The sequence below is a fragment of the Pongo pygmaeus genome, chromosome 1 (assembly GCF_028885625.2).
Source record: "Pongo pygmaeus isolate AG05252 chromosome 1, NHGRI_mPonPyg2-v2.0_pri, whole genome shotgun sequence".
NCBI classification, from domain to species: Eukaryota; Metazoa; Chordata; class Mammalia; order Primates; family Hominidae; genus Pongo; species Pongo pygmaeus.
This window is the reverse complement of record NC_072373.2, coordinates 28,560,112-28,588,097: the sequence shown is the minus strand read 5'-3', so window position 1 is coordinate 28,588,097 and position 27,986 is coordinate 28,560,112. Positions and strand designations below refer to the sequence as shown.

The 27,986-nt window shown below is 45.2% G+C and overlaps 1 protein-coding gene across 4 annotated transcripts; it reads left to right on the top strand.

The window, feature by feature from the left end:
- The first annotated feature begins 38 nt into the window (after positions 1–38).
- On the top strand, positions 39–27,705 carry MTARC1 (mitochondrial amidoxime reducing component 1). Of its 4 annotated transcripts, XM_054449922.2 has the most exons (8): positions 50–585; positions 4,881–5,054; positions 10,024–10,186; positions 11,191–11,331; positions 18,368–18,429; positions 18,519–18,590; positions 25,262–25,317; positions 26,610–26,728. In XM_054449922.2, exons 1-7 carry the CDS (start codon positions 311–313, stop codon positions 25,275–25,277), a joined length of 903 nt encoding a protein of 300 aa, XP_054305897.1. In that variant the 5' UTR covers positions 50–310; the 3' UTR covers positions 25,278–25,317; positions 26,610–26,728. The 4 variants fall into 4 exon arrangements, with proteins under 4 accessions (XP_054305899.1, XP_063527917.1, XP_054305897.1 ...); XM_054449919.2 differs by lacking the exon at positions 25,262–25,317 and having other exon boundaries at positions 58–585; positions 26,610–27,705; XM_054449924.2 differs by lacking the exons at positions 11,191–11,331; positions 25,262–25,317 and having other exon boundaries at positions 39–585; positions 26,610–27,705.
- The last annotated feature ends 281 nt before the right edge of the window (positions 27,706–27,986 follow it).

Sequence of the window (27,986 nt, the reverse complement as noted above, 5' to 3'; positions counted from 1 at the left end):
AAATAACCCCATAAATACATAAGTAAATAAATTGGTCACTTGCAGCGATCGTGGGGGAGGGCACAGCGCCCTGCAGCGCAGGCGACGGAAGGTTGCAGAGGCAGTGGGGCGCAGACCACGTGGAAGCTGAGCCACCACCTCCCACTCCTCGCGCCGCCCCCCAGAAGGACGCACTGCTCTGATTGGCCCGGAAGGGTTCAGGAGCTGCCCACCCTTTGGGCTCCGGGCCAAAGGCCGCACCTTCCCCCAGCGGCCCGGGGCGACCAGCGCGCTCCGGCCTTGCCGCCGACACCTCGCAGAGAAGCCAGCCATGGGCGCCGCCGGGTCCTCCGCGCTGGCCCGCTTTGTCCTCCTCGCGCACCCCCGGCCCGGGTGGCTCGGGGTCGCCGCGCTGGGACTGACCGCGGTGGCGCTGGGGGCTGTCGCCTGGCGCCGCGCATGGCCCACGCGGAGCCGGCGGCTGCTGCAGCAGGTGGGCACCGTGGCGCAGCTCTGGATCTACCCTGTGAAATCCTGCAAGGGGGTGCCGGTGAGCGAGGCGGAGTGCACGGCCATGGGGCTGCGCAGCGGCAACCTGCGGGACAGGTACGGCCAAGCGCGGGCGCGGGGCAGCGCTGATCCGGCTCGGGGCAAGGGGGTGAGAAGGGAGGAGCGCAGGGGAGGTCTGCAGAGTCTGCTAACAGGTCCTTCCTCCTATTACAAAGAAACTGGGAGTTGGGTGAGACAAGGCCAAAGAGAAAAAGGAACCGTCACCCCCCAGCATCAGACCCCGGGGCTCTGGGACTCTGAGCGCGTGGACCCGTTTTCCCGGGGTGGGCGGATTTCCACCTCCCACTGGCTCTTTGGCGTCATGTGCTCCTGCTGAGGTGTGGTATCGCTCCCAGGTGTCTGCCAGTGAGCAAACTTCTTAATCTCCATTTAGTGGAGGCGGCTAGCTTAAAGAGATTGGTTCCCAGTCGCTTTATTTTGAGTGACTTTCTTGAGATCTTGGAGAAAGCTGGAACTGTAGAGTCCAGCCCTCCAAGAGCGCACCAAGGCGGAACTCATAATAGTAATGACAGCAGTTCAACGAATACCTTCGGGCGCAGTGGCTCACGCCTGTAATCCCAGCACTTTGGGAGACCGAGGCGGGTGCATCACCTGAGGTCAGGTGTTCGAGACCAGCCTGACCAACATGGTGAAACCGCGTCTCTACGAAAAACAAACAAACAAACAAACAAAAAAACAAAAATTAGCCGGGCGTGGTGGCGCGCACCTGTAATCCCAGCTACTCAGGAGGCTGAGGCAGGAGAATAGCTTGAACCCGGGAGGTGGAAGTTGCAGTGAGCCGAGATTGTGCCACTGCACTCCAGCCTGGGCAACAGAGCGAGACTCCGTCTCAAAAAAAGAAAACAAAAAAACAAAAACAAAAACAAAAAAAAACAAAAGGTTGGGGGGGCATTGCAGATGCTATTTTCCCCAATTCTCTCAGGCACTCTTCTGGATAAAGAAGCTGAATTCAGAGCCACACAGCAGCAGAACCAGGACTCTTATTTTCTTTAGCACACTGGGGCTTTGTAAAGAGTGATTTTGTTAATGTCCTGTCTGGGTTCTTAGAGCTGCGTGGATTGCTGGCGTTCAGCGAAAGCTGCAAAACCCGGGAGCCGGCAGCTTTGTCCTCTTTAGGGTCTGGCTTCAGGCCAGCCTCGGGTCTTATTGTGAGGCTGCACTTGAAACTCCTTTCCAGAGCAGCCCTCGCAGTTCAGCAAGTAACAGAGGACTAATGGGAGCTGTAACCTTTCTCCTACCAGCTCCCCAGACAGAGGGCAATTCATGACATAGTTGAAAGGTGAGTGATGCATGCATCTTTGCTTCAGGAAGGAAGCCAAGAATCCTAAATATTCCATGTTTTGGGCCAGGCGCGGTGGCTCACGCCTGTAATCCCAGCACTTTGGGAGGCCGAGGCGGGTGGATCACAAGGTCAGGAGATTGAGACCATCCTGGCTAACATGGTGAAACCCCTTCTCTACTAAAAAATACAAAAAATTAGCCGGGCTTGGTGGCGGGCGGCTGTAGTCCCAGCTACTCGGCAGACTGAGGCAGGAGAATGGCGTGAACCCGGGAGGCGGAGCTTGCAGAGCTCCACTGTAGCAGAGATCTCGCCACTGCACTCCAGCCTGAGCGACAGAGTGAGACTCAGTCTCAAAAAAAAAAAAAAAAAAAAACCATGTTTTATATAGTAGGCTCTGAAAAGTAGTAGAGTTTACTGAATTAGTTTTTGTAGGCCCCAGAGGCAAAGGGCACTGGAATTTTACTACTTAGGTTCAAAAAGCAGTTTTTGAGCTCATATTACAATAGATGACAAGAAGAGCTGGACTTTGTACCAGACACTATGATAAATTCTTTATTTTCGTTCATCACACACTCCCAGAAAGTGTGATCAAAAGAAGCCAACACTGGCTTACAGTCCTAGGTGACAACCGACTAAACAGAGGTTGTGACACGTGCCAGGGTGCCAGCATAGAGGGTGCAGTGCTGGAAGCTGGCTGGGGCCGTCAGGGACAACTTCAGAGAGGGAGTAACAGCTTGAGCTGAAAACTGGAAAACGACGCAGAACTTGCTGGGCAAGTAAATTGGGAGAAGAACTTTCTAGAGAGGGAATAAGCTGGGCAAAGACACTTGGCTTGTGAGGATGGGGTATGCTGGGGGAAAGGCTGGCATAGTCAATGCCAGGGGGGTCCAATCTTTTGGCTTCCCTGGGCCACATCGGAAGAAGAATTGTCTTGGGCCACACATAAAATACACTAACACTAACAATAACTGATGAGCAAAAACAAAAACAAAAACAAAAACAATCTTGTAATGTTTTAAGAAAGTTTATGAATTTGTGTTGGGCTGCATTCAAAGCTGTCCTGGGCCACACGTGGCCCATGGGCCATGGGTTGGACAAGCTTACTCTAAGGTATTTACCAAAAGGAACTGGGACATAAATAGGATGAATGTTCTTTGCAGCATTGAGTGTTGAATGTTCATTATGATGTTATTCACAGTAGCCAAAAGGTGGAAACAACTAAGTGTCCACTGATGGATGAGTGGATAAGCAAAATGTGGTATATACACACAATGGAATATTATTCAGCAATGAAAAGGAATGAAGTTCTGATATGTGCTACAACATGGATGGCCCTGGAAAACATAATACTAATTGAAATAAGCTAGACACAAAAGGACAAATATTGCATAATTCCAATTATATGAAATGTCTAGTAGATAAATTTATAGAGACAAAGTGGATTAGATGTTACCGGGGGCTGGAGGAAGGGGAAAACAAGGAGTTATTGCTTAATTGGTACAGAGTTTCTGTTTGGGGTGATGAAAAGGTTTTGCAAATAGTGGTGATGATTGCACAACACTGCGAATGTACTTTACTGCCACTGAATTGCACACTTCAAAATGGTTAAAATCACATTTCAAAAATTCCATTCTCTGTTGACGGACACTCGGGCTGTTACTACTTTTTCAGCATTTTGATTAAAGCTGCAATAAACATTGATACACAAATATCTGTTTGAGTTCCTGTTTTCAGTTCTTTGGGGTCTATACATAGGAGTATGCTAGGTATTTTATGTTTTATATATATTTTACTGCAATTAAAAAATAAATATATAAAAGACTGGCCTGTGTGAAGACCTCGGGAGGTAAGAATGGCTGGAGCAGCAGCTGGATCATGAAGGGCTGTGCATGCCCTTGTTTAGGAGTTGGTTTTATCCTGAAAGCAGGAACCATGGAGGGATTTTGAATGAGGGGGTCATAAAGTTAGATTTGCATTTTAGAAAGATGTAAACTGCCATTACCAGGAAGAATATTAGAGAGAATATTCACCTGCTAGTCCCAAGGATTTGGGGCAGGGCAGGCCTCTGTCTGTGCAGAAACAAAGTCTGATAAAAGGGCAGTTACAGAAAGGGCTTATACTAAGCATATTTTTCTAGTGTAGCTGAACAACTCAACCATGATAACCTGCTGGAAGTGATGCAAGAAATATCTTGAACGACCTAATGTACTGGCCGTATTTTTTTCTTATGTCTGGAAATCTGAAAAGCACATGCTCACTTCTATAATTGTAATCATTTGATCAGTATGTACTGTAAAGATTGAAATGCCAATATGTTTTGCTTCCTTGGTAGCTGAGAGATAACCTACAAAAATGTGTTGTTCTTGTTCTGGAAATGGCTCTTTCTATTGCCTTTATTTCTCCATTTATCTTTTTTTCTAGGAAGTACCTGTAGATCAGGAATACTGGGCCAGAAGAAAAAAATACTGTCTAGTTTAGCAAATTGCAGAATGGACAGCACTGAATATTGGAACATAAAAATTTTAAAAAGGTGGGGGGCTGGAACTGGCAGATATAAGTGGCACTGTGTGTTGTTCAGCTAAACTCTATGCCCTGTGAACAATATAAGCAACAGTCCTGCTATTTCCACTGATGAGAGTCCATTACCTACCAGATGCCAGGCCCTGTGCTTCCTCCTGCCCTTAAAGTCTTCCCGTAAAATAGATTCTTGTCGTCTGCTTGGGGCATGTTTAATGAAAGTGATCAGGCTTTCTAGAGATTGAGATGAAAATATAATTAACATCTTTGATTTCTGTGCCATCAAAGAGCTCAAACTGTTCTCCAGATACATGTTGGATGCTTGAGTGGTTATTAAACCCTTTGAAATTAAGTGACAGACTCAGTCCTGTGTGCTGATGTTTAGGACAGACAGAGACACACACTCAAACTCACACACACCAGGCTTATAGGGAAGAAATCAAAGATGACAACAGTGTCTAATTGAAGCTCCTCCAGGGTCTGGCTTCCTGTCATAATGGTTCACACATATCCTGTGTTTTGAAAATGGCAGGTTTTGGCTTGTGGTCAACGAGGAGGGAAACATGGTTACTGCTCGCCAGGAACCTCGCATGGTCCTGATTTCCCTGACCTGTGATGGTGACACCTTGACTCTCAGTGCAGCCTACACAAAGGACCTACTACTGCCCATCAAAACGCCCACCACAAATGCAGTGCACAAGTGCAGGTAAGGAAAGGGCAGGTCGTAGCCCTTGTGTGAATGAATAGTCATGCAATTTTGAGAAAGCATAAACTCTAGAGGGAATCCTGAGAAACATATCAATAATGAACTGTTGATTGCATGTGTACCATATACAGAACCAAGTCCTCAACATTATGAAGATCTAAAAGAAGGAGAAAGAAGGAAGCAGCTTCAGAAACTTGTGTTGTGGAGATGACAGACATGAAAGTGCTAAGTAGAAACCCATGAGAACAAAAGCACATTGACATGTCAGCAAGAGAGAAATAACAGCACCCAAAGATCAAGCACAAAAATGGGGTGGGAGTGGTGGTGGGGAGTGTCCTAGCAGAGGTGAGACTCGATCTATGTATTCTCATAGAACTTTTTCTACTGGGCTTAGAAAAACTGGGCACCTTCCAAATCTGAGTTAGGAAAGGAGTTGCAAATGGCTATTCGACCCCTAAGATTTAGTTCTAACGAAAGGAAGTTCCAAAATAGAAAAGAACAGCTCTAGCTAGAAGAGTGATCCAGCCAGCGGCTGCCCAGGGGTCAGTGTCAGAATGAGGCTGGGGATGTAACCCAGGAGGATGTTCTGTACACAAGCCCTTCCCTCAACATCAGAAGGGCTGCAACGAAGCAATTCTTCTAGGAAAACTTGTTTTGCCTCTAAGAAATCATGTCTAGAGTTGATTTCTTATCTCACTATGGGAAAATTAAAGTTGGTCCAGTTATATTCTTGTTATAGTTTCTGCATTTGGAATCAAAATGCAGTGTGAATGTTACATGTAGTTTATAGCCTACCATAAAAAAAAAGCATCACCTCAAAAAATCTAGTTATCTGAAAAACGCCTAAAGACCCAGAAAAGTTCACAAAATGCAATACTGATGTAATTTCTACATTTTAGAGTTTTAAACATGATAATATACTTTTTTGAATTTGGTGGTTTTTCAGATTAGAAAAGTGGTACATACTCATTGTTGAAAATTTGGGAAATACCAAAAAAAAAAAAAAAAAAAAAACAAAAACTACCTGTGATAACTGTAATTAATATTGTGGCATTCTTTCGGTCTGTATGCCTACTACTTAAAAACCAAATTGAAATAATACAAAAAATCCTTTAATATTGTTTATATACTTAAATTGATATGTTGAGTATTTTTTCATATTGTTAAAAAATCTTTAAGGATACCATTTTTCATGTTGGCATAATATTTCATTTTGTAGGTGTCCTCTAATGCATTTTAATATGCCCCATGATTAAACATTTTGATTGTCTTAATTTTTTTCCAGGTATTAAGAAGAATGTGATGAATTACTTGGCATAAATCTTTGTTTATATAATTTGTTGTTTTCTTAGGGAAAAAATTCTAGCAGTGGTTTTGTTTCAAATAAGAATATGGATCCTGTAGGCTTTTGATACATCTTGCTAAATTGTTTGCAGAATGGTTTTACTGATTCCATTTTAACCATTATGTTAAAAAACATTTTGCCATTTTTATGGGCAAAAATGATAATTTCTTGTTAATTTAATTTGTATTTTTCCCTGAATGAGGTAAGCTTTTAAATATTTATATTGCAATTTGTATTTCATGTTTGTCCATGTCCTGATTTGTGTTTATTTGCCATGGTTAGATATTTACCCATATTTTCTTATAGTTAATTTTTTTGTTTAATTTTTAATTCATTTGAAATTGTGTTGAAACTTTTTTCACAGTCCCATATGGGCGTTTGGTCCATGCCCAAAAGACTAAACAAGGGCATGCTTGGAAATTGCAAAATGAAAGGCTTAGACATGCTACGGTAGTATACAGACTCTTCGAGCAAAGATTCCAAGGATCTTCTGGACTCAGGTTTCTTTTGACAGCCCAACCTATTCTCTTATGAGGGAGTTGTAACCTCAGCCCACAGTTTCCTAAAGATTTCTGATGAGTTCTTGCGGTGCTGGGGTCATGATCACAGGCAGTACACCTGTTTTCATGGTCGAAGATGTTACTTGATTTTCTCACATGCCTTGCCTGCTACTAATAAGATACACAGAATTAGGGACTTTTGCTATGGATTATTCAGACAAATAGCCTGAAACCTGAAACCATCAAGCCATGCCTACATTATCTTTGTCAAAAGGTCAAAGGTTATAGGAGCATTTGGAATTTTATTTTAATTCTTCACTTGCACTTTTTGGGACAGTGTGCAGGTGGGGTGCTGGGGCCAAGATACAGCAGAGGCCAATCAGAACTCAGGAGAAATGTGGGAGGAGCAGGAAGAAGACAGAACAAATTCTACTCGTTGAAAGGCTTCAAGTTCTGGGTGATTATGAACCTGAACCCCAGGATCTAGAAATAGATGTTGCAATGGAAATCAGTGTCAGATTAACAGGGCAGATGTTTAAATGGCCCAAGATAGATGCAAATGCTTTGACTTTGTAAAAATAATTATTGCCATTTGAAGCCCCAAGGAGTCAAAGCAGCCTTCCTGTCTACCTCCTCCGCTGTGTGTGCCCTCCCATCCTCCTATAAAGGCAACTAAGGGAAGCCCTGGGCTGCCGAATGGCAAGTTGAGACTGAGAGGGTGCCTTGGTGGGCTGTAAGGGTTTGACTCTGGAGAAAGGAGGGTGATTTTTTTTTTTTCTCATAGGCACCAGCAAAGAGGCATCTAACAAGGAGATGACCTTCAAGGCTGTCTCCATACCTAGATATTTGGTAATGCTGGCATTTCACAAGATGCTTCTGAAATTAGCATTTCAGACATTAAACTGCACACACACACACAGACGCTAAGCCCCCCACATATATTCAGTTCTAGAACTGGTGGATTTGATTTTTGAGAAAAGTAAAAAATTATTTGGAGCTAAACCCTGTGAATAAGAAAACGATAGGACCTTTTTTTTTTTGGTTATAAAATGAGGTTAGGCTTAAAAGTAGTAGTAAGTAGATATGATTAATACTAGGTTAGAATGATTACTTCCCAAGGTGACTGCTCTGAAAGGTAATGTCCATTTGGGTGTATAAATTTGGGTATGTTTATTTTATTCATTTTATTTATTTTTCATCTTGATCCAGAAAAGAGTAAGGCAGACACTCCTGGTCTTTGTAAATGGTCTCATTACTTCATAGGCCTTGGGTGCATATTTCAGCCCTCTGATTCTCAGGAGTTAATTTAGAATGGGTGGGGTGACAGTGTGCAAAAAGGTATCAAGTCATATACTACAGCAGTGCACTTTTCTACATGAGTGTTACACTTCAATAAAAAGTTTTTAAAAATTTATGGAAACTTTGAATACACTAATCTCACTGCTTAATGTAACCCAGACACTGTTAGTAATGATTTCTCATTTTAGATATAAAGCAATAAAATAAAATTATATAAAAATATGTAGGATACTATACTCAATATATTTTACAATATAAAAATCTGTTTATACATTATTATTAGAGAATGGATGCTTTTGTTTAAATGTTTGATTTATGGAGTAACTATACAAAGATAGCTTGAAATAACTTGGTTGGGGGACCCTAGGTCATTACTACCTACTGAGCATATCCCAGTCCTAAGAATTGTTCGGGGACTTCTTACGGATTGTTCCTAATCCTCACGACAAAGTTCTGCTTCTACCCCCATTTTATTGATGAAGAAACTGAGTCTCAGAATAAGAAACCATCACCAAGGCCATGGAGCTAGTCATTTGTGGAAATGGAATGCTCACCCAAGTAGGTTTACTTGATCCACTAAGCTTTCTCAAACTTCCAGCATTTGCATAACACCACGGTGATAGTAGGCCAAACCATAAACCACCTGTACTCTTGTTTACTTAATATTTTTCTTTAAATTGATTCAGCTTAAAAACTAATCTTAAACACATTTATTTAAAAAAGAAACTTTATATAGCTACCTATATAATTTGCCAGGTATATGGCTTTATATGGCTACCTATATAATTTATATATATGGGTTTATATATAAATTTATGTGGCTACCTATAAACTTTATATGACTACCTGTATACAAACTTTATATGGCTACCTATATAATTTGCCAGAAAGTAACAAACAGTCAACATGCTAAAACATTACTAAATTCTAGCTAGAAGCTGTTGCCTACAGAGGTCTCTGGACCTAAGGTGTGTTCTTTCTTTGTTAAAAGAGGTGATTATCAAGTGTTGCTAAAAGGTAAAGATTTATTACCACTAAACTGAAATTTCTCTCTGTGCAATTCACTGTTATTTAATGCTATACCCAGGTGCCATCTACAGTTATCTTGAATGCCAGCAGTGGTAATGGTCTTGCACTTTGTGAAACACTGGCCTACACCATAGCATTTATTTTCCTCTATAGCTGTGAAATTCATGTAACGCCAAACAGCCCTGCACATGACTATGTGCTGGGGAGTGGGAACTTCAAATCCTACAAAGTTATAACTTTCAATCAAATCCAGTAGATTATTATTGTTATTATTAAATAAATAAATATATTATTGTTAATGTTTGTTATATATAAAGTTATTATCTGTAATGTTTTAGACTTTATAGAACATTTTTATATTGTTGCTGTACTACACTGGCAAAGTATAGCCAGGCCTGTGAATAAAGATTTCTGGTCGCTATTCAGCTGGGTGAACTAGATTTTGCAGTAATTCTAAGTTTACTTTATACTGATACCTTAGTTTTCTTCCGGAGAACTCAGTACATTTTCAAACATATTATTTCATTTCATCCTCCCTGCCTTCCAGGTAGGGAGACACAGTTGTACAAAACTTGATTTTTAAAATGGGGAAAGCAAAGCTTAAAGGGGTGCTTTCATTTTCATTTGGCCTCACGCAGGTTTGGAGTCAGGGCCGGGACTAAAATTACATCTTCTGGTAATTAAGAAAGGACAGTAATGTTACAGTTAGGAGCAGCTTTTCTGATATAACTGGCACATATTAGGGTGCATGGATTTTCAAAGCCATGTCTGCCCTTTGCTCCTGCCACCCCTGCAGAGTGCACGGCCTGGAGATCGAGGGCAGGGACTGTGGCGAGCCCGCTGCCCAGTGGATAACCAGCTTCCTGAAGTCACAGCCCTACCGCCTGGTGCACTTTGAGCCTCACATGCGACCGAGACATCCTCACCAAATAGCAGACTTGTTCCGACCCAAGGACCAGGTGAGAGGTTCTGCTGCCTCCATGGGTAGAAAGCAGTCACCCCCAGACCAGGGGGCTCAGGTGGCATCTCTGATAACCTCGGCTTCCCTTGGAAGCGTTGTTTGTTTCTTCGTTTGGGGAACTCTTGAATTTTTGCCCTTGAGCATCTATCTTCCTATTTGTGTAAGCATTCTGATGCCAGTAGGGTTTCAAAACTGTCCTGCACCAGTGTCTTTTTTTCATTCCATTCTGCAATTGCACATGGAGTCCAGAATTTTTACAGTTTGCAGTTGTATGTCAGATTCCAGTTGTGTAACTTGGCATGGGTATGGAGATACACAGACTCAAATGATCAGCCTTAATGGCATAAAGCTCTAAGGATTCATCATAAAAGCAGGGTTGGTAGTACCATATACTGCTTTTACCATGGCCATAAAAAAAATAAATTATGCCGTAAGTCCTTACTACTAAGGAGGCTGAGGTGGGAGGGTTGTTTGAGTCCAGAGAGTTGAGGCTGCAGTGATCTGTGATGGCACCATTGCACTACAGCCCAGGCGACAAGGAGACTCTGTCTCAAAATATATAAATAAAGAAACAAGCAAATGCATAAATTATGGTCAACATAAATATTAATTTGTAAGTTGCATAAAATAAGTATTCAAGGAATTAGTGAACATTTCAATCAAACATAATGAGGTCATCAAACTCAACCACCTTATTAAACATTTGAGAAACGGGAGGCTTAGAAAGGTGCAGTGATGTCCCCAAGGGCACATGCCTTGTGGCAGCTTAGAATTGATTCTGAGTCCTTGGTCCCTTCATTCCACCATGCAGTTTCTGCTATCTGCAAGGCTATTTAAAACTTCTGAGTCACTGTGACTTCTATTAAAAGAACAAGAGAACTACTTTGAAAGATTCTGTGTGGGGTGGGGTGGAGCATGGAGGCTATGTCTAGGAGCTAGGCACACCTAAGCACTGAAAAGTTGGTGTGCCACGTGTTATAACAATGTCTATTTCCTTATCAGATTGCTTACTCAGACACCAGCCCATTCTTGATCCTTTCTGAGGCATCGCTGGCAGATCTCAACTCCAGGCTAGAGAAGAAAGTTAAAGCAACCAACTTCAGGCCCAATATTGTAATTTCAGGATGCGATGTCTATGCAGAGGTAACGCTATGCCCCTTTGCATCTTTCCTTGGATTTGACTTCTTTTTTAAAGTATGAGGGTCTTTGACATTGGATCAGATTATTCTGAAGGGTGCATTATTTATCAACTCTGTAATACGTAACAATTTGATTTTTAGATTTATTCAGCACCTAATGAGTGCAGACTTCTGTGTGGAGGATACAAATATTGATCGGTCAGAGACTGTCATCAAGGAGGCAGTTCAGTATCTGAGGCTTCTAAGGAGAATTCTGAGTTGACAGGTTCGTTGTTGAGTCACATTTTCTTGCACAGACTACGTGATCTGTGTGGGCCATGGAACAAAGAAAGTGTGTGCTCCTGTCTTGTTAAAGGATGGTCTTCCTGTTTAGTAGACGGCTCTCTTGGAGAAGACAGGCATTTACTGCAAGACTGCTGGGTGAGGGTTGGGAGAGGTTGTTGCCCCTAAGCTTGATGGCACTACCCTGAAACGCTTGCAGTGCCACCTTCCATCTGCCCTCAGATGTCTGCATGGTGACTTAGCTTGAACAGCCCTGAGGCTTGGTTTCTGGGATTCCACAGGATTCTGGCAGCAAATTTACCTTTGTAATAAATAGCCTTTGGCTATTTAACCTGATTCTCTCCCTGGGCTTCCATGAAGGCAGAGGTTGGTGGCCTAGAGGCTTGGTGAGTGGCCACCAGCTGTGGATACTCAACAGAAACCCTGACCCACAGCTGGGAATTCAGGAGCTCTGGTTGTGCCTCATGTTTATGTTGAGAAGGGAGAGGTAAAGGGGACAATATAGTGGTTCTTACGTCTGCCCATTTCCTCCATAACAGGGAAAAATGGAGTCAAAGCAATTGAGTTTTAACCTTTTATACTCAGAGCAACCAATTCTGTTCTTCACTTTTGCTGTACAGAGGCAAAACTGTGCTGAAAGAGAAATAATCTAAGAATTTGATTCCTACATTCAAACCAGAGGATGTAAGGGCTGGTTTCAGCTTCTGCGCTGGCTTCTGCATGACTTTGAGCAGCCCCGCTAAGTCCCATTTACCTTGCCTGAACAATGAGATGATCATATTTCTGCCTAGGGTTACCTTAAGGGTCTGTTGAAGGGTCAATTTGGATAATGTAATTTATGAGATGTATAAAAGCAATATCAATCAATGGAGGATAATAAAAGTACACCCAAATCTACCGCTAATTCTTCACATAAAATACTCATTGCTCCAAACTTCCAAGGGTAGCGTTTCTTCTAAAGATGGCGGAGAACTTCCTAGTGTGAGGAGGGTGGACTGTGTGCATGTCCCCCACGGTCCTGGGTTGGGCATCTCTAAGTGCTTCTTTGTGACAAGGAAGTTCTGCCTGTCCTGCTCCTGTGCACCATGGGCCAGCCTGACTTAGACAACAGGAAAATAATCAGTGTTTGGTTGCCTTTGACCATCTCCTTGATATTCATCTTCCACCAGCTATGGCTAGGGGAGCCATTTCTCCTGAGAACGTTCCTTCTCAGGAAAAGAGAAATGAGTGGGGAGGGTTTTGAATGAATACTTGTGTTGCGCTTAAGTATGTTGTCTCTTCTATGCCTCACAGCAGCCCAGCGGGATAAAGCTATCATTCCTATCTTACAGGAGAGAAGAGAGAGGCTTGGGGAGGTGAGGTGGCCTGCCCTAGGCTATACCACAGCAAGGAGGGGCTGGGTTTTGAACCCCAATTGTACAAGGCCAGAGGAACCCTGAGAATTCTAGGGCATATGTGTGGGGCTGGGACAGCCGGATTCTAATCCAACTGCTTCAGCAAGTGACCGTACAAGCCTGGACAGGTCACCAAACTCACTGAGGCATCTGCTTCTTGCAGTTGTAAAGCACACGCAGTTTCAATGACTCCCTCGCCTGATGGGAGCTGTGCGAATCAAGGTCGATGACAATTTGTGGAAAAGTTCTAGGACATTAAGTACCACAGAGAGGTATGGAAGAGTTTCATTCCTGGGAGTTTGGCTCAGACACCAGCTTTTTCCCTATGATCAACTTTAAGCTTTCTTTCCCCCTGGTGTGATCTGTGCACCGAGGGTCATGCTGAAGCCATTTCCGCTCCAAAATTCTGTGACAGTAAGATTCGGATGAGAGGAGAAGAGGAGATCGCCCAGAGTAGAACTTCAGATCTCGGAGATTTCTTTCAGTTGAATCTTACTCTAAAAACCCCTATCTCTCTCTCTATCTCTGAGTGTTTCCTAATTGAGAACATTCTGTATGTGAAGCTGGGCGGTAACACAATGGTGGCTGAGCCGGCCTTGTTTTTAGTGATTCACCCATCATCCAGTGGGTTGCTGCCCCTGTGTGTCATGCGCTGTGAATAGACACATGAGAACAAGGGTTGAAGAAATGCACTTGCTTCTCCTAAGGAGCTCAGTGTGCTCAGATAGTGAACAAGCAGTCACAGCGCAGTGAGATATGGCCAGGAGGGTGGCGAGCAGCCAGACGTGGGGATGTGACTAACACCTGCATTGAGGGGTGAGCTGAAGCGTGGGGCACCCAGGGCTCCGGTCTCAGACCCTTTCTCATTTGTCTGCACTCACTTTTCTGATCTGTTCTTTTTTTTTTTTTTTTATTTAATCATCTGTTTTTAAGACCTTCTCTGCCCTGAGGACCCCTAACTATATCCTTCTGCCAGAGTTTTCCCCTGCTTCTCCATATCTCCACATGGACGTCTAATCCAACGTTGGGATGTCTGAAATTGAGGGTCAGGTTTCCACCCCAAAGCCTGCTGTGCTGTCTCGCCCATCTCAGCACACAACAGCTCTGACTTCCGCTGGCTCAGGCCCCAAACTGTGAACCACCCTTTGTTCTTCTCTTTCTCTCACATCCTAAGTTCCTACAGTTGACAGATCTTGATGGCTGGGCCTTCCTCCCCACTCCCCTCTCTGCCCGGATGCAGTCACCACTGGTGCTGCAACAGCCTGGCTTCACTGGCCTCCCTGCCCCGCCCTTGACCCAGCCCTGCCACCATCCATGGGCTGTTCTCAGCACATCCGTCAAGGTAACCCTGTTGATATAAGTAACATCATGTGATTTGTCTGCTCAAAGCCCTCTCATGGTTCTCCACCTTTCTTCAAGTAAAAGATGGGATCCTTATGGATTGCATTGAAGGCCCAACATGACCTGCACCCCGCCAGCTCCCAGCCCCTTCTCCTCTCACTCCCCTCTGCTGTCTCACTCTGCCCCAGCCATACTGGCCTTTTTTCTGTGCCCTGGCTGGGTCCTCGGCCTGGCATATCTTCCCTCACAGGCCTCATGGCTCACTCCAGTGCCTCTTTCAGTCCCCTGCTGCGGGCTTCACTGACCCCGCTCACCCAGCCCCCTACAGCACACACCCCACCTAACAAGCCGTGCGTACTCAGGTATCAGTGTATTTTCTGTTTCCCCTACGCAAGCTCCTTGAGGACGGGGGCTGCTGTATCTCCAGCCCCTAGGAGAGCCCCTGGCACATATAAGGTGTGCATTAATTATCTGTTAAATGAATGACCGGGTATTATCCAGGAGAAAGGGGGGCACTGAGGGAGGGGTGCATACACAGGGCTATGAAGGTATGAGAGACTGGCCATCTTGCAGTGCTAGGGCTCAGGAGAGGAGGGGAGCTGAGAGCACAGGTACTTGGTGTCAGGTTTTGGGGAGTCTGGGAAGAATTTTTGGCCAGGGAGTGACTGAATCTGATTTGCATGATACACATTTGCCTCTGCCAGGAGCCTGGAGAAGGATTAGAGCAGGCGGGGCCAGGGTGCAGCTGGGAGAGCAGGCTAGCATGGAGGAAGGCCGAGGACCTGCATGGAAGTTACTGGAAAGCAGACCCACTCCTCATCTCGGAACCTACCTTCTCAGCAACTGTGGCTTTTCTCTGCCTCCCTTCATCATCGGCACTCCCCACACTCATTTCTTACATCTCACTTCTCCCCGAAGCCGTAGTAGACACAACCACCCCACCTGCCACAGTCAGTGACTGTTTCTCAGTCACCACCACCCCGCTCTGAGGACACATGGGCACTACTTACTGAAACGTTTCTCCTTTAGCTGTACTGCCCTTGTTTCTCTGCTGTTTGTCCTCATTCCTTACTTCCAAAAGTTTTGGCCTTGACCCTTTTCTCTCCCCTCCTTGGTGATCACACTGTCTCCTGTAGCATCGCCCTCTATCACCTAACATAGGTCCCTCAAATGTCCACCCAGGAATCCCTCTGGAGTGCTGCACCACAGTTCCAACTCTTTGTTGGTTGACAGAGAAACTCAGACTTATGTGCTCCCACCCCAGCCCCTACACCCTCACCCCACCTCCTTAAACTCATTCTTTCTTTCTTTTTTGAAACAGAGTCTTGCTCTGTCACCCAGGCCAGAGTGCAGTGGCATGATCTCAGCTTACTGCAACCTCCACCTCCCGGGTTCAAGTGATTCTCCTGCCTCAGCCTCTTGAGTAGCTGGGATTACAGGCAAACGCCACCATGCCCGGCTAATTTTTGTATTTTTCGTATTTTTGTATTTTGCCATGTTGGCCAGGCTGGTCTCGAACTCCTAACCTCAGGTGATCCACCCGCCTTGGCCTCCCAAAGTGCTGGGATTACAGGCATGAGCCACTGCGCCTGGCCCCCAAACTCCTTCTGTTGACTTCACAGTTTCTATCCAGGGCAGCATGTTTTTTTTTCTTTCACCCAGGCTCAGAGCATGACAGTCGGCCCTGGCTCCTCCCTCTAATGCTGTGTTCCTCCCAGCCCCAGCCATGTCGGCTCCCCTTTCTATTCTTAGCCACCAGCCAGATCTGACATTTGTTACTTCAAGTTTGGACCACTGAGTGCTCCCTCCTGAATGTTGCCACAGCCAAGCCTCCCAGAGCTGATCAGCGTGATCTCTCCCGCTCTAAAAGTTTGTAACAAATCATCAGTGTTGCTTCCTTGCTCAGAAACCTTTAGTGGCTCTCCATGTTGCAAAGGTCCAAACTTCCCACGCAATCATTACATTCCTCTGTAACCTTGCCACAGTCTGCTTTTCCAGCCTTTATTACCAACTGTATTAGTTCATTTTCATACTGCTATGAAGAAATATCCGAGACTGGGTAATTTATAAAGAAAAAGAGGCTTAATGGACTCACACGCACAGTTCCACATGGCTGGGGAGGCCTCACAATCATGGCAGAAGGTGAAGGAGAAGCAAAGTCACATCTTACATGGTGGCAGGCAAGAGAGTGCGTGCAGGGGAACTGCCCTTTATAAAACCATCAGATCTCATGAGATTTATTCACTATCACAAAAAAAGCATGGGAAAGACCCGCCCCCATGATTCAGTTACCTCCAACTGGGTCCCTCCCATGATACATGGGGATTATGGGAGCTACAATTCAAGATGAGATTTGGGTGGAGACACAGCCAAACCATATCACCAACGAAAGCTCCAAATTGCAAACTGGTGTCTCCTGGTCACTGAGAATCTTACTCCCTTCCCTACTTAAAACTCTTGACATTCTCTAAAAGCCTGGATTAAAAGCCCCCTCCCCTGGGAAGCCTGCTCTGATTGCTGGACCTCAAAGCGCTCCCTCCCTTCTCTGAAGCTATGGTGTGCTCTGAGCCTCTCCTATACCAGGCTTGTCCTGTTTGAACTTGTCACCTCCAGGTGCTGTAGGAAGACTTTCCTGGGCTCATCAGTGTTTATGACTCAATCCCCAATAGTTTTTATTGGACATAGAAGGGGCTCTGGAAGTATTTCTTTAATTAATAATAACTTAATTTCCTAAGTGGAACCCTTATTTCTCTCCTTTTATACCCTTTTTATGTGTTTTTTTGTGACCATAGTGCCCCCTTGTGGAGAAATGTTCACAGGCCAGACTGTGGCTGTGCTAATCCGCTGTGCCTAGTTTTCTGGACTGTTGAAAATATGTGCTTGAGATCCATTTTATGATTTACGACAGAACAAAACCCCTGTGCCATATATATCAAGAATAACACACACTACTGGAGTTAAAATTCTGAGCTCATGATCAACCAAGGACAAGGCAGTTTGCTTTTTTAACTTCAGGTCTTTGCCTTCCGCCCTCGTGTGGTGGGCAATTCTCTCTAAGGGTAAAGGTCAGGACTATAATCAAATGTCCTTTGCCTCCTCGGCGCCTTTCCTTCTTATTGCTGCCCCCTCTGCCTGGAGTCCCCTTACCCTTCTTTTGTGCCTCTCAAACTCTCTGCCCTTTTAGACTCAGCACCCATTTTACCTATTCCTTATAAAACTTCCTCTAACCAGACCAGCCTGGAGAGCTGTGCCTCTGAATCCCCAGAGTAAGTATTGCCAGCTCAGTTAAACCAACACATGACGTGCTGTCTTGGAGTGCTTTTTGTGAATATTTCTGGCATTTAAAAATAAAATACTGATCTTTAGAATTCCATGTATAGATGGCCTATCTCGGCTGCTAGATTGGAGGGCCTTGGTCCACTAATGCGGTTTGTCGTGGAAACTAGGTTCCACTGACCCAGCCCACAGCTCCCCTGGCTGCAGTGCTTCCTAAATGCTCCAGCAAAAATCAAAGAGGAATGAGGCTGCTGGTCCTGCTCCTGATGTGTCCGTATCTGGCCAGGGGAGACATGCACATACTCAGTGACTTAAGGCTCTTGATCCATATAGCTTCAGGCAGGCACTAAGGGATCTGATATAATCTGAAGTAATGATCAATGCCCCCATCAGTCCCCGTCCCCACTTTCACCCACCCCATTCACTTTGTGCACCCCACCCCCCACCACCAGTCAGGTGGGATCATCAGGGTGCTTCCCTGAGCGAGGTGAGTTTCTATGACATTTTTACAAGTGAGAGGAGAGGGAAATCTCATCTCAGGGGAATGGACTGGCATATCAAAGCCAGAAAGAGGGAACACCAAGATGTGCAGGTATCGCTTGGCAGAGCAGGGCTGAGGGAGAACAGAAGGCTGCCATCGCTGATATGGGTGACATCGTTAGGTGCGAGGGGTCCTGGGAAGTCTCTACACACGTGTCAGGGGCAGGGCCCAGAGGTGCTCATGAGAATTTGTGCTTTGTCCCCTAGGATTCTTGGGATGAGCTTCTTATTGGTGACGTGGAACTGAAAAGGGTGAAGGCTTGTTCCAGGTAAGGTGCTTTCCTGTCCCCGTGGGGTGGGGGTGGGGATAAGGTCGCTCTGCTCTGTCCCCCTTATGATGCTGTGTGTGTGTGTCCAGATGCATTTTAACCACAGTGGACCCAGACACCGGTGTCATGAGCAGGAAGGAGCCGCTGGAAACACTGAAGAGGTAGGACTGGGCAGACGGGACTCATCCTCGGGTTTAGGTGCCGGAACAGAAGCAATATTTGTTGCTTAATGTTTATAAGAGGAAGCAGTGAAGACACCACACACATAGTCTTGAAACTCAAGAGGGTCCCATTAACGAGATAATTTGGGAAACATTCCCTGGTGTTTTGGACACCAACATGTCTGCTTAAACAAATACTTTTATTTTTCATTTAGAAATCATAATTCAAATAAAGCAATGTTTAAAAATTGCTTATGTATTTTGACAAATTGTATTATGGGCTGAGCATTAGATGATACCAAAAAATGTACTAGGTGTCCTAATGGCATTGTGGTTGTATAAGAAATGTCAATATATTTTAGAGAAGCTGATTGAAGTATGTGTGTAGGAGTGAAGTGATGTGACATCTGGAACTTGCCATATATTATTTTAGCAAAAAGAAAAAAAAGGATAGATGAGTACATTGTAAAAATGTGTCACAATCTTCATAAATAGAATCTGGGTGATAATTACGTGGGGGTTTATTGCACTATTCTACTTTTATGTTTACTTTAAAATTTCTTAAGGAAAAATTTTGAGTGAAAGACCAGTACCGAGAATCATTTTAAATTGTATATAAAGATAGTCAAGATGCCGTGTTGATTTTACAAAGTTGATTATAAAATAGCACTATTTACTTTTTCATTTTTATTTGATTTTACTTCTTAAAAAATGTATAAATGCATGAGTAGATAAAAGGCTGAAAGAATATAAAACAAAATGGAGGTACTCTTTTGATACAGTCATAGAATTATGGAAAAGGGTTATTCTTATATGTAGTCTCTAAACTTTCTATAATTACTCTGCATTACTTTTATGAAAACAACAACAATAACAGTTTAGTATCCAAGCACTTCAGTGCTATTATCTGCCAAATTTGGGACCCAGGAAATTGCTGAAACTCTGAAAATGAACTAAGGGTGCTTCTCTTCATTGGTCCCTTTGACATTGAATGCTGAGTCACAGGCCAGGTGTCAGGTCTCATCTCTACAGCCCCTGAGACCATTCCTTGGCTTTGTGTAAGACCCCTCCTTGGCTTTGGTCCTGACTTGGCACCCCCAGGTATAACTTGTAGAAGGGAGGGCCCTGGGAACCTTGAGGAAGGAATGCAGTTGAGATGTGACTATCTTGTATCAAAACCATCATGAACGAGCGCATGACAGAGAGGTTGCTCTAGGCTTTGTGGAGCAGGACTCATTCCCTGTAATGTGAGGTTGTCTGCCTCCCCTTCCTTCCACCTCTCACCAACCTCATGGCCTTTTTGGGGGCCAACGATTGAGTCTTCTTTGATCAGCACCAATCCGTCCCTGACAATTCTACTGTCCCAGATCTGGCCCCCTCTCTGGGCAAGCTGAAGCCCTGGGCTGCAGGGCTGTCATCCCCACTGTCACCTCACCCCTGAGCATGAGGCTGTGGCCTGACCTCTCTGGCCAGCACCTGTCATCCTATAGGAGATAAGTCCCAGGGTGTGGGCCAGGCTGCAGCAAGGTTAGCAGGTGGCCATGAGGGCCTAGGCCACCTGGCAGAGAGACAGTGGTCAGCAGGGAAGTCAAACAGGGTGGGTGGAGGGAGTTATAGAGAAGGGGGTTTGTGGGACTCAAGGAATCCTTAGGTGGATAGCAAGTTGCTGGTCTCTACCTGGCTCCAACAGCGTTGGATGTGATTTGCAGCAATATTCCAAGAGGGGGCTACAAACTAGCCTAAGGGAATCCCAACATTTTGAGAGATGTTTCTCAATACTCAAAACATTAACAACTTTTCTGTAAAAAGCTAATATTGTGGAGCATTTAAGATTGGTATGTTTCATTCCATGTAACTTTCACCTCAAAAAAAAAAAAAAGCAAATAATGGTTTTTACTCTAGGTAATAATATTCAAGCTGAACTGTTCAGAGTTGAAATGTACTGGTGTCTGCAACTTACTTGGAAATGCAAAAAGACAATACAATGGATTGATGGATAGATACATGTGTGATAAAGAAAACGTAGTCAAGGCCAGGCATGATGGCTCATGCCTGTAATCCCAGCACTTTGGGAGGCTGAGGCTGGTGGATAACTTGAGGTCAGGAGTTCAAGACCAGCCTGGCCAACATAGTGAAACCCTGTCTCTACTAAAAATGCAAAACTTAGCTGGGCATGGTGGTGGTCACTTGTATTTGCAGCTACTCGGGTGGCTGAGGTAGGAGAATCGTTTGAACCCGAGAGGTGGAGGTTGTAGTGAGCTGAGACTGTGCCACTGTGCTCCAGTTTGGATGACAGAGTGAGACTCTGTCTCACAAAATTTTATATATATATATATATATATATATATATATATATATATATATATATAGTCAAGCGTTAAGCTCAGAATTCAAGCAGCGGGTAAATGGGTGTTTGCTGTAAAATTATTTCACCATTTGCCTGTTTGAGAATTTTCATAGTAAAATTTTGGGGGAAATGTCACTATATGTGACAGAACATTGATGAGAGGAGCAGGGTTATAGCTATTCTTTGAAATGTGCTCACTCAACATCAGAACAAACCAGAACTCAGTGTTCCTGTTTCCCATGGCCACAGAGGAGCTACCAGGGGCAGAAAGCAGGGTGGGCCAGTGGGAAGATCCTGGGCTGGGAGTCAGGAGACCTGGATCTGCAGCACACCAACTGCTGTGCTCCTACCCCCGCCTCCACTGAGGCCCTGAGTGTTCTTCCCTATAAAATAAGGGAGGCAGGACAGAAATAGATGATTCTGTGTAAATCAGCCAAGTGGTTTGGGGAATTGGCTGTCATCCTTTTTTGTCCATCTTGTTCTCTCTCCTCCCCCAGTGTGTTGCTCGGTGTGGGGCATCCTTCCCTCTGGATTTAGAAGGTTTATGGTCTTGCAGAAACAGCCTCTGCAAAGCACTGCACGTGTTTGGGCTCGTTCTCTGCATCTTCAGCACCCCCCCCTTCCTCCATTGGGAGCCTGTGTTTATAGAAGGAGGATAATTGACCCTAAACACAGAGTGAGGGTGGGAAGGCGGGGGGCACAAGGAGCCAGCACACCCCCCTGATCTTCTGCAGGCTTTGTGAAGCCCAACAATCTGGCCCTAATTGCTTCTAATACCCCAGGAGACAGTGCGGCCAGCCTAGGTGTCTTCTCCTATCTCTTACTGAGATTTAAATTGCCATGGATGTGTAATTTATGTTCTTCCCAAGACAGGTGGTCATAAATCGGGAAGAGAAAGGCCTGGCCGCATCCCATAAATCATGGGAAGGGAAGCAAACAGTGGTGTCCACAGCCTCTCTGCTATTGGGCAGGTTGCTCAGAGCCACACCGCTTTCTGCCTCTGGGCACTCATAGTGCCCATGGCTGGGGTTGCTTCTGGAATGCAAGCGCTCAGCTGGGAGACCTCTGTGCCTGCCCAGCCCTGCCTCCTGATGTTAGTCACCCACAGGCAGAGCCCGCGGTGGCACAGCAGTGCGAGAAAAAGAAATACAGAGGCATAGGGGAGCCTTCGTCTGTAAAATACTCACAGCGGGTGGCACAGCGGAGGCATGTCTGCTAACAGGAAGATATGAAAATGGAATTTTTCTTTTCTTTCTTAAGGGAAAGTGACATACACACTGATCCCCATGGTTGAAGGAATGGCTGGAGTCTGCCATTGTTGCTTCTGTGACATCTTGCCCCTGATGGAAAGAATATAGCACAGTTACTGCATGGGTACTCAAAAAAACCGTTTTGCTGGATGCATGAATACTGTGACAGTAATGACGTTTGCCAGCAGCCACTTGTGTCAGGCTGTGCTCTGCTGAGCTAAACACAGAATATATAGCAGTGGTAACTCCATGGGAGGAGGCAGACTCTCCACCCTAGTCTGGCTCTGTCACCTCCTAATTGTGTGACATTGGCAAGTCGCTTAGGCTCTTCAAGTCGCAGTTTCTTTATCGGTATAAGCTGGACTTGTAATACCTCTTCTGGTAGACTGGAATAAGGCAAGATATAGGATTTTTATAGATGATACAATACTGTACACAGTAACCACGTAAGCTGCGGTCATTGAGAGTTCCCGTTTATAAACTTGACACCTTCTGAGAGGAACAGAAGCCTGACCGCACTTCTTCCCATACTCAGAGGCTGCTTTAAATGAAACCTAACACGAACTTGCCCAGCGGCCAGCCTCTGGAGGTTCAGTGTGGCACCTCTCCCGGGAACATTCACGACGCTGTCTAATTCTTTTCTTTTCTTTATTTATTGAGACAGAGTCTCACTCTGTCACCCAGGCTGGAGCACAGTGGAGCAATCTCAGCTCTCTGCAACCTCCGCCTCCTGGGTTCAAGAAATTCTCATGTCTCGGTCTCCCAAGTAGCTGGGATTACAGGCATGCACCACTACGCCTGGCTAATTTTTGTGCTTTTAGTAGAGACAGGGTTTCACCATGTTGACCAGGCTGGTCTCAAAGTCCTGACCTCAGGTGACGTGTCTGCCTTGGCTTTCCAAAGTATCGGGATTAACAATGCTGTTTAATTCTTAACCTGGCCATAGAGGTAGGCAGTCATGAGGCCTCAGGGATGGCTTCTGCCGCTGGTGACTTATGGTCCCATGAACACCAGTGGTGGGATCGGGCAGTGACCAGATACTCTGCCTGGAGTCATGGCCTGGACGTTGACCAGTGAATGCGTAAACCAGGCAGTGTAAACAAGGAGCAGCCCTCTGTGGTGCACAGCACTTTAAAGGTAACAAACTGTTTCCATTTACACTGCACCTTGTAAATAATAGAGACCTCGGTTTTAAGCTAAATAAAGTGTCTTGGGCTTCCTGCTCATTAGAATAGTTATGTTTCGTATTCATTGAAGGAGAAAGTGCACTAAGGAAGATTTTAAATGAGCTTTAATTTATTAATACCAACAGGAATACATATATGAAAAGTCATATATTTAAAAAGTCGTAGAAGACCCATGTATGAAAGAATACTATTTCAGAGTGTTGAACTTGGTGTGCACACGAATTCATAGACTGCTTGCAATACCTCTTAGTGCCACAAGGGGCCGCTAGTGACCTCGTTGAGTCTTCCCACAGCCTGGACGCGGGCTTCAGCAGCAGCAGCAGGAGGAGGTGGTGCAGGAGGCGGTGAGAGCCCGCAGCAAAACCAGGCAGCTGTAGGAAAGCCCTGGCAGCCCGGCCCGCCGAGAACCCCTTTTGCACTCCAATAGCTCTTCCCGCTTCTACTCCTAGACAGCGGAGTGGACCGCTACCTGTGAGCCGGTGACCACACCTGCACTTTCACAAAGCAGCTCCCTCCCCCCGACCTGTGCAGTTTAGGGAGGCTGTGCCGGGAGGGGCAGCCGCTCTTTATGGTCCTCTGTTCCTCATTACCTGGTGGGGGAGTGAGTGTGTCTGTGCTTGGTTGGCAGGAAGGGATAGGTGAAAAATGTAAGTGGCTAGAAATTGGTGTAGATGACTAAATTGTGAGACACCTGGGTTCTTCTCAGGCCGGCGGGTGTACTCAGGAGGATGTCGACGACCAGGGTTACATCCTGGGTGGGAAGAGTCCACTAGACTCTGAAGTCAGCCAGGCCTGGGCTTTTGGCCCCAGCTGGATCCTTTAGATCTGTGATCTCAGGCAAGTCTGTTACTCCCCTGAGACTTAACTGTAAAATGAAGAAAAGGCAAATTCCCACATAGGCAGGTTGTAAGGATTAAAAGAGAGAACATGTATAAAGTTCCTTATAAACTATCCATGTGTGATGTGCAGAACTCCAACTCTCAATTTCTCCCCAAGATAATGAGAGTCTCGACTCTTAGACTACAGAGCTTGGCAGCAACGGAAACACCCATACAAGCAACTGATGTGTCCCCTGTTCCTTAAGAGGTCACCCTCTGACAGATAGATCTCAGAATGTCATGAGTGTTGCATGCTGAAAGAGGAGAGCCAGGCTAGGAGAGATGCCTGGTTTGTCAGGTCCAAGGGCATTGCAGAAATCTGATTACAGAGAGAGGAAATATTCTTGGCAAGGCAGGGAAGCCTGCATCAACAGCTCATTATTTTCATTCATCCATTCATTTGTTCATTCATTGTTCAACCAACATTATTTTTGAGTGGTTACAGTGTATGTGTGAGGCCCTGTTCCAGGCCATGAGAATGCAACAGAGAACAAAGTGGACGCAGTGCTGCCTACAGGATGTTTACAGTCTGGGGAAGGAGCTGCGGGTCTCCAGAAGGTGGTTCTAGATTTGACTCTCTGTTTTCTCCTTAACAATTTCTGATTTGAAGAACAACATTAGAACCAAGTTGTTGCAGTCACTTTTTCACTTTTTTTAAAAGCAAGGCAGAATAAAATGAATGATTTATCTAAAAATGTTTTAAATATAAAAATGACGTAAAATTAGGGTTAGATTAAATAAAAAACTGAAGGTTAACTTCTTCCCAGTGGGGAAGGTGGGGGAATCTTGCCGTGTGAGTCCCACACATCTGTTCATGTGCCCTCTCCCTGCGGCTTCTTTAATTTTCTGCTGGACAAAAATATTCATATTTATACTGCCTCTGACAGATGATTTTACTTGTGAGCATACTAATCCAGCCAGCAAACAATGGTGGGTCACAGGTGACGTAGGAGGCCCGGCATTGGGTGTGAGCAGTACAAGGGCATTAATCACAGTTCCTGTTCTCCAGGGACTCTGCCTTGTAGAACAGACAAACTTGTGCCCTGACATTACAGGACAAGACGTGTGAGTATTGGAGGGGCAAAGAGAGTTGAGGAGGGGGAATTACTCGTAGCTGGGGGAACCTGGGCTTCCTTCCTGGGAGATGTGGTGTTTGAATTGGGCCTTGAGGCAGGTACAATTCTAAAGCATGGGGACCTGGAGGAGGGGCATCCCACAGGAATCACAGAGGACTTACCGAGTCAGTACAATGCAAAGCAAGGTGAAATCCAGCAGAGAGCTGCAGAGGCACAGGTAAGGAGCAGATGGCAACAGGTCTGAAAAAGCAGGCTGGGGCCAGGTAGAGCCCTACACACCGGGCTGAACAGTTGGAATGTTATTCTTCAGGCACTGGGGAGCATGGAAGGTTTGTGAGCCTAGGAATGATAAGACCAGAATACAATTAAAGCAGTGATATAGTGCAGTGTCAACAATGAATTGAAAACAGGTAGAGAATGAGGAAGAGAGGTTGGTTAAGAAGTTATTATGGTAGTCTGAGCATGCTGGAAGCTAGATCGTGACAGTCGGAATGAGGAAAAGCAAGCCAAGTCAAATGATGTTGTACAGGAAGAACCTTGGAACTGGGCAGCTGCAGACAGGCTGTGGGAAGAGAGGACAGTGGTGTAAAGGATGGGCTCCCAGCCCAAGTGATGGCTACGATGGTGGTTCAGGTGACAGGCATGGAGGAGACAGGAGGAAAGATGCCTAGGGCAAAGGAAGATGACAAAGTGTGTCTAGACACATTGAGTATCTAATTTTTTTTTTTTTTTTTGAGACGGAGTCTTGCTCCGTTGCCCAGGCTGGAGTGCAGTGGCACAATCTCTGCTCACTGCAAGCTCCGCTTCCCAAGTCGACGCCATTCTCCCGCCTCAGCCTCCCGAGTAGCTGGGACTACAGGCATCCGCCACCACGCCTGGCTAATTTTTTGTATTTTTAGTAGAGACGAGGTTTCACCGTGTTAGTCAGGATGGTCACAATCTCCTGACCTTGTGATCTGCCAGCCTCGGCCTCCCAAAGTGCTGGGATTACAGGCGTGAGCCACCACACCCGGCCGAGTATCTAATGTCTTAATGCCGAAAGGGGGAACATGAAGGTAGAGAAAAGATGTGGGGATGTGGCCATTGCTTATGCTTCTGTGGTTGCTTGCTGGGCAGGCTGTTCACTGCCCCACTCCAGGAGGCACTGTTCTGTTGAACTTTGACGGGATGGTGCCCTCTGGAGCTGTGCATGCGGAGGCCCTGTGTGGGATGGAAGCCACGTGCTGGTTGAGCTCTTGCATCCGCTTGGCTGTGACTCACCATGATCTTTTCCTATTGCAGTTATCGCCAGTGTGACCCTTCAGAACGAAAGTTATATGGAAAATCACCACTCTTTGGGCAGTATTTTGTGCTGGAAAACCCAGGGACCATCAAAGTGGGAGACCCTGTGTACCTGCTGGGCCAGTAATGGGAACCGTATGTCCTGGAATATTAGACGCCTTTTAAAAATGTTCTCAAAAATGACAACACTTGAAGCATGGTGTTTCAGAACTGAGACCTCAACATTTTCTTTAAATTTGTGATTTTCACATTTTTCCTCTTTTGGACTTCTGGTGTCTCAATGCTTCAATGTCCCAGTGCAAAAAGTAAAGAAATATAGTCTCAATAACTTAGTAGGACTTCAGTAAGTCACTTAAATGACAAGACAGGATTCTGAAAACTCCCCATTTAACTGATTATGGAATAGTTCTTTCTCCTGCTTCTCCATTTATCTACCAAGAGCGCAGACTTGCATCCTGTCACTACCACTCGTTAGGGAAAGAGAAGAAGAGAAAGAGGAAGAGTGGGTGGGCTGGAAGAATGTCCTAGAATGTGTTATTGCCCCTGTTCATGAGGTACGCAATGAAAATTAAATCGCTTCCCAAATATGGCTGGAATGCCACTTCCCTTTTCTTCTCAAGCCCTGGGCTAGCTTTTGAAATGGCATAAAGACTGAGGTGACCTTCAGGAGGCACTGCAGATATTAATTTTCCATAGATCTGGATCTGGCCCTGCTGCTTCTCAGACAGCGTTGGATTTCCTAAAGGTGCTCGGGAGGATGGTTGTGTGGTCATGGAGGACCCCTGGATCCTTGCCATTCCCCTCAGCTAATGACTGAGTGCTCCTTCTCCAGTTCCGGGTGAAAAAGTTCTGAATTCTGTGGAGGAGAAGAAAAGTGATTCAGTGATTTCAGATAGACTACTGAAAACCTTTAAAGGGGAAAAGGAAAGCATATGTCAGTTGTCTAAAACCCAATATCTATTTTTTAACTGATTGTATAACTCTAAGATCTGATGAAGTGTATTTTTTATTGCCATTTTGTCCTTTGATTATATTGGGAAGTTGACTAAACTTGAAAAATGTTTTTAAAACTGTGAATAAATGGAAGCTACTTTGACTAGTTTCAGATCCTACTAACTTCTTGGCACAAAGTTAGACTGTGAAAGTTGACTGAGGCTGGGCACAGGGGCTCAGGCCTGTAATTCCAGCACTTTGGAAGGCCAAGCTGGGAGAATGGCTTGAGCCCAGGAGTTTGAGACCAGCCCAGACAATATAATGGCATCCTGTCTCTACAAAAATTTTTTTAAATGCACTGGGTGTGGTGGCACGTGCCTGCAGTCCTGGCTATGGCTACTTGGGAGGATGAGGCAGAAGGACTGGTTGAGCCCAGGAGCGGGA

Bases quoted from the DNA above. Each gene is read 5' to 3' on its own strand.
- MTARC1 (XM_054449919.2), top strand. From the start codon at position 311: ATGGGCGCCGCCGGGTCCTCCGCGCTGGCCCGCTTTGTCCTCCTCGCG. The intron at 10,187-11,190 runs GTGAGAGGTTCT...TTTCCTTATCAG, and splicing joins TGTTCCGACCCAAGGACCAG to ATTGCTTACTCAGACACCAG. The intron at 11,332-18,367 runs GTAACGCTATGC...TTTGTCCCCTAG, and splicing joins GATGCGATGTCTATGCAGAG to GATTCTTGGGATGAGCTTCT.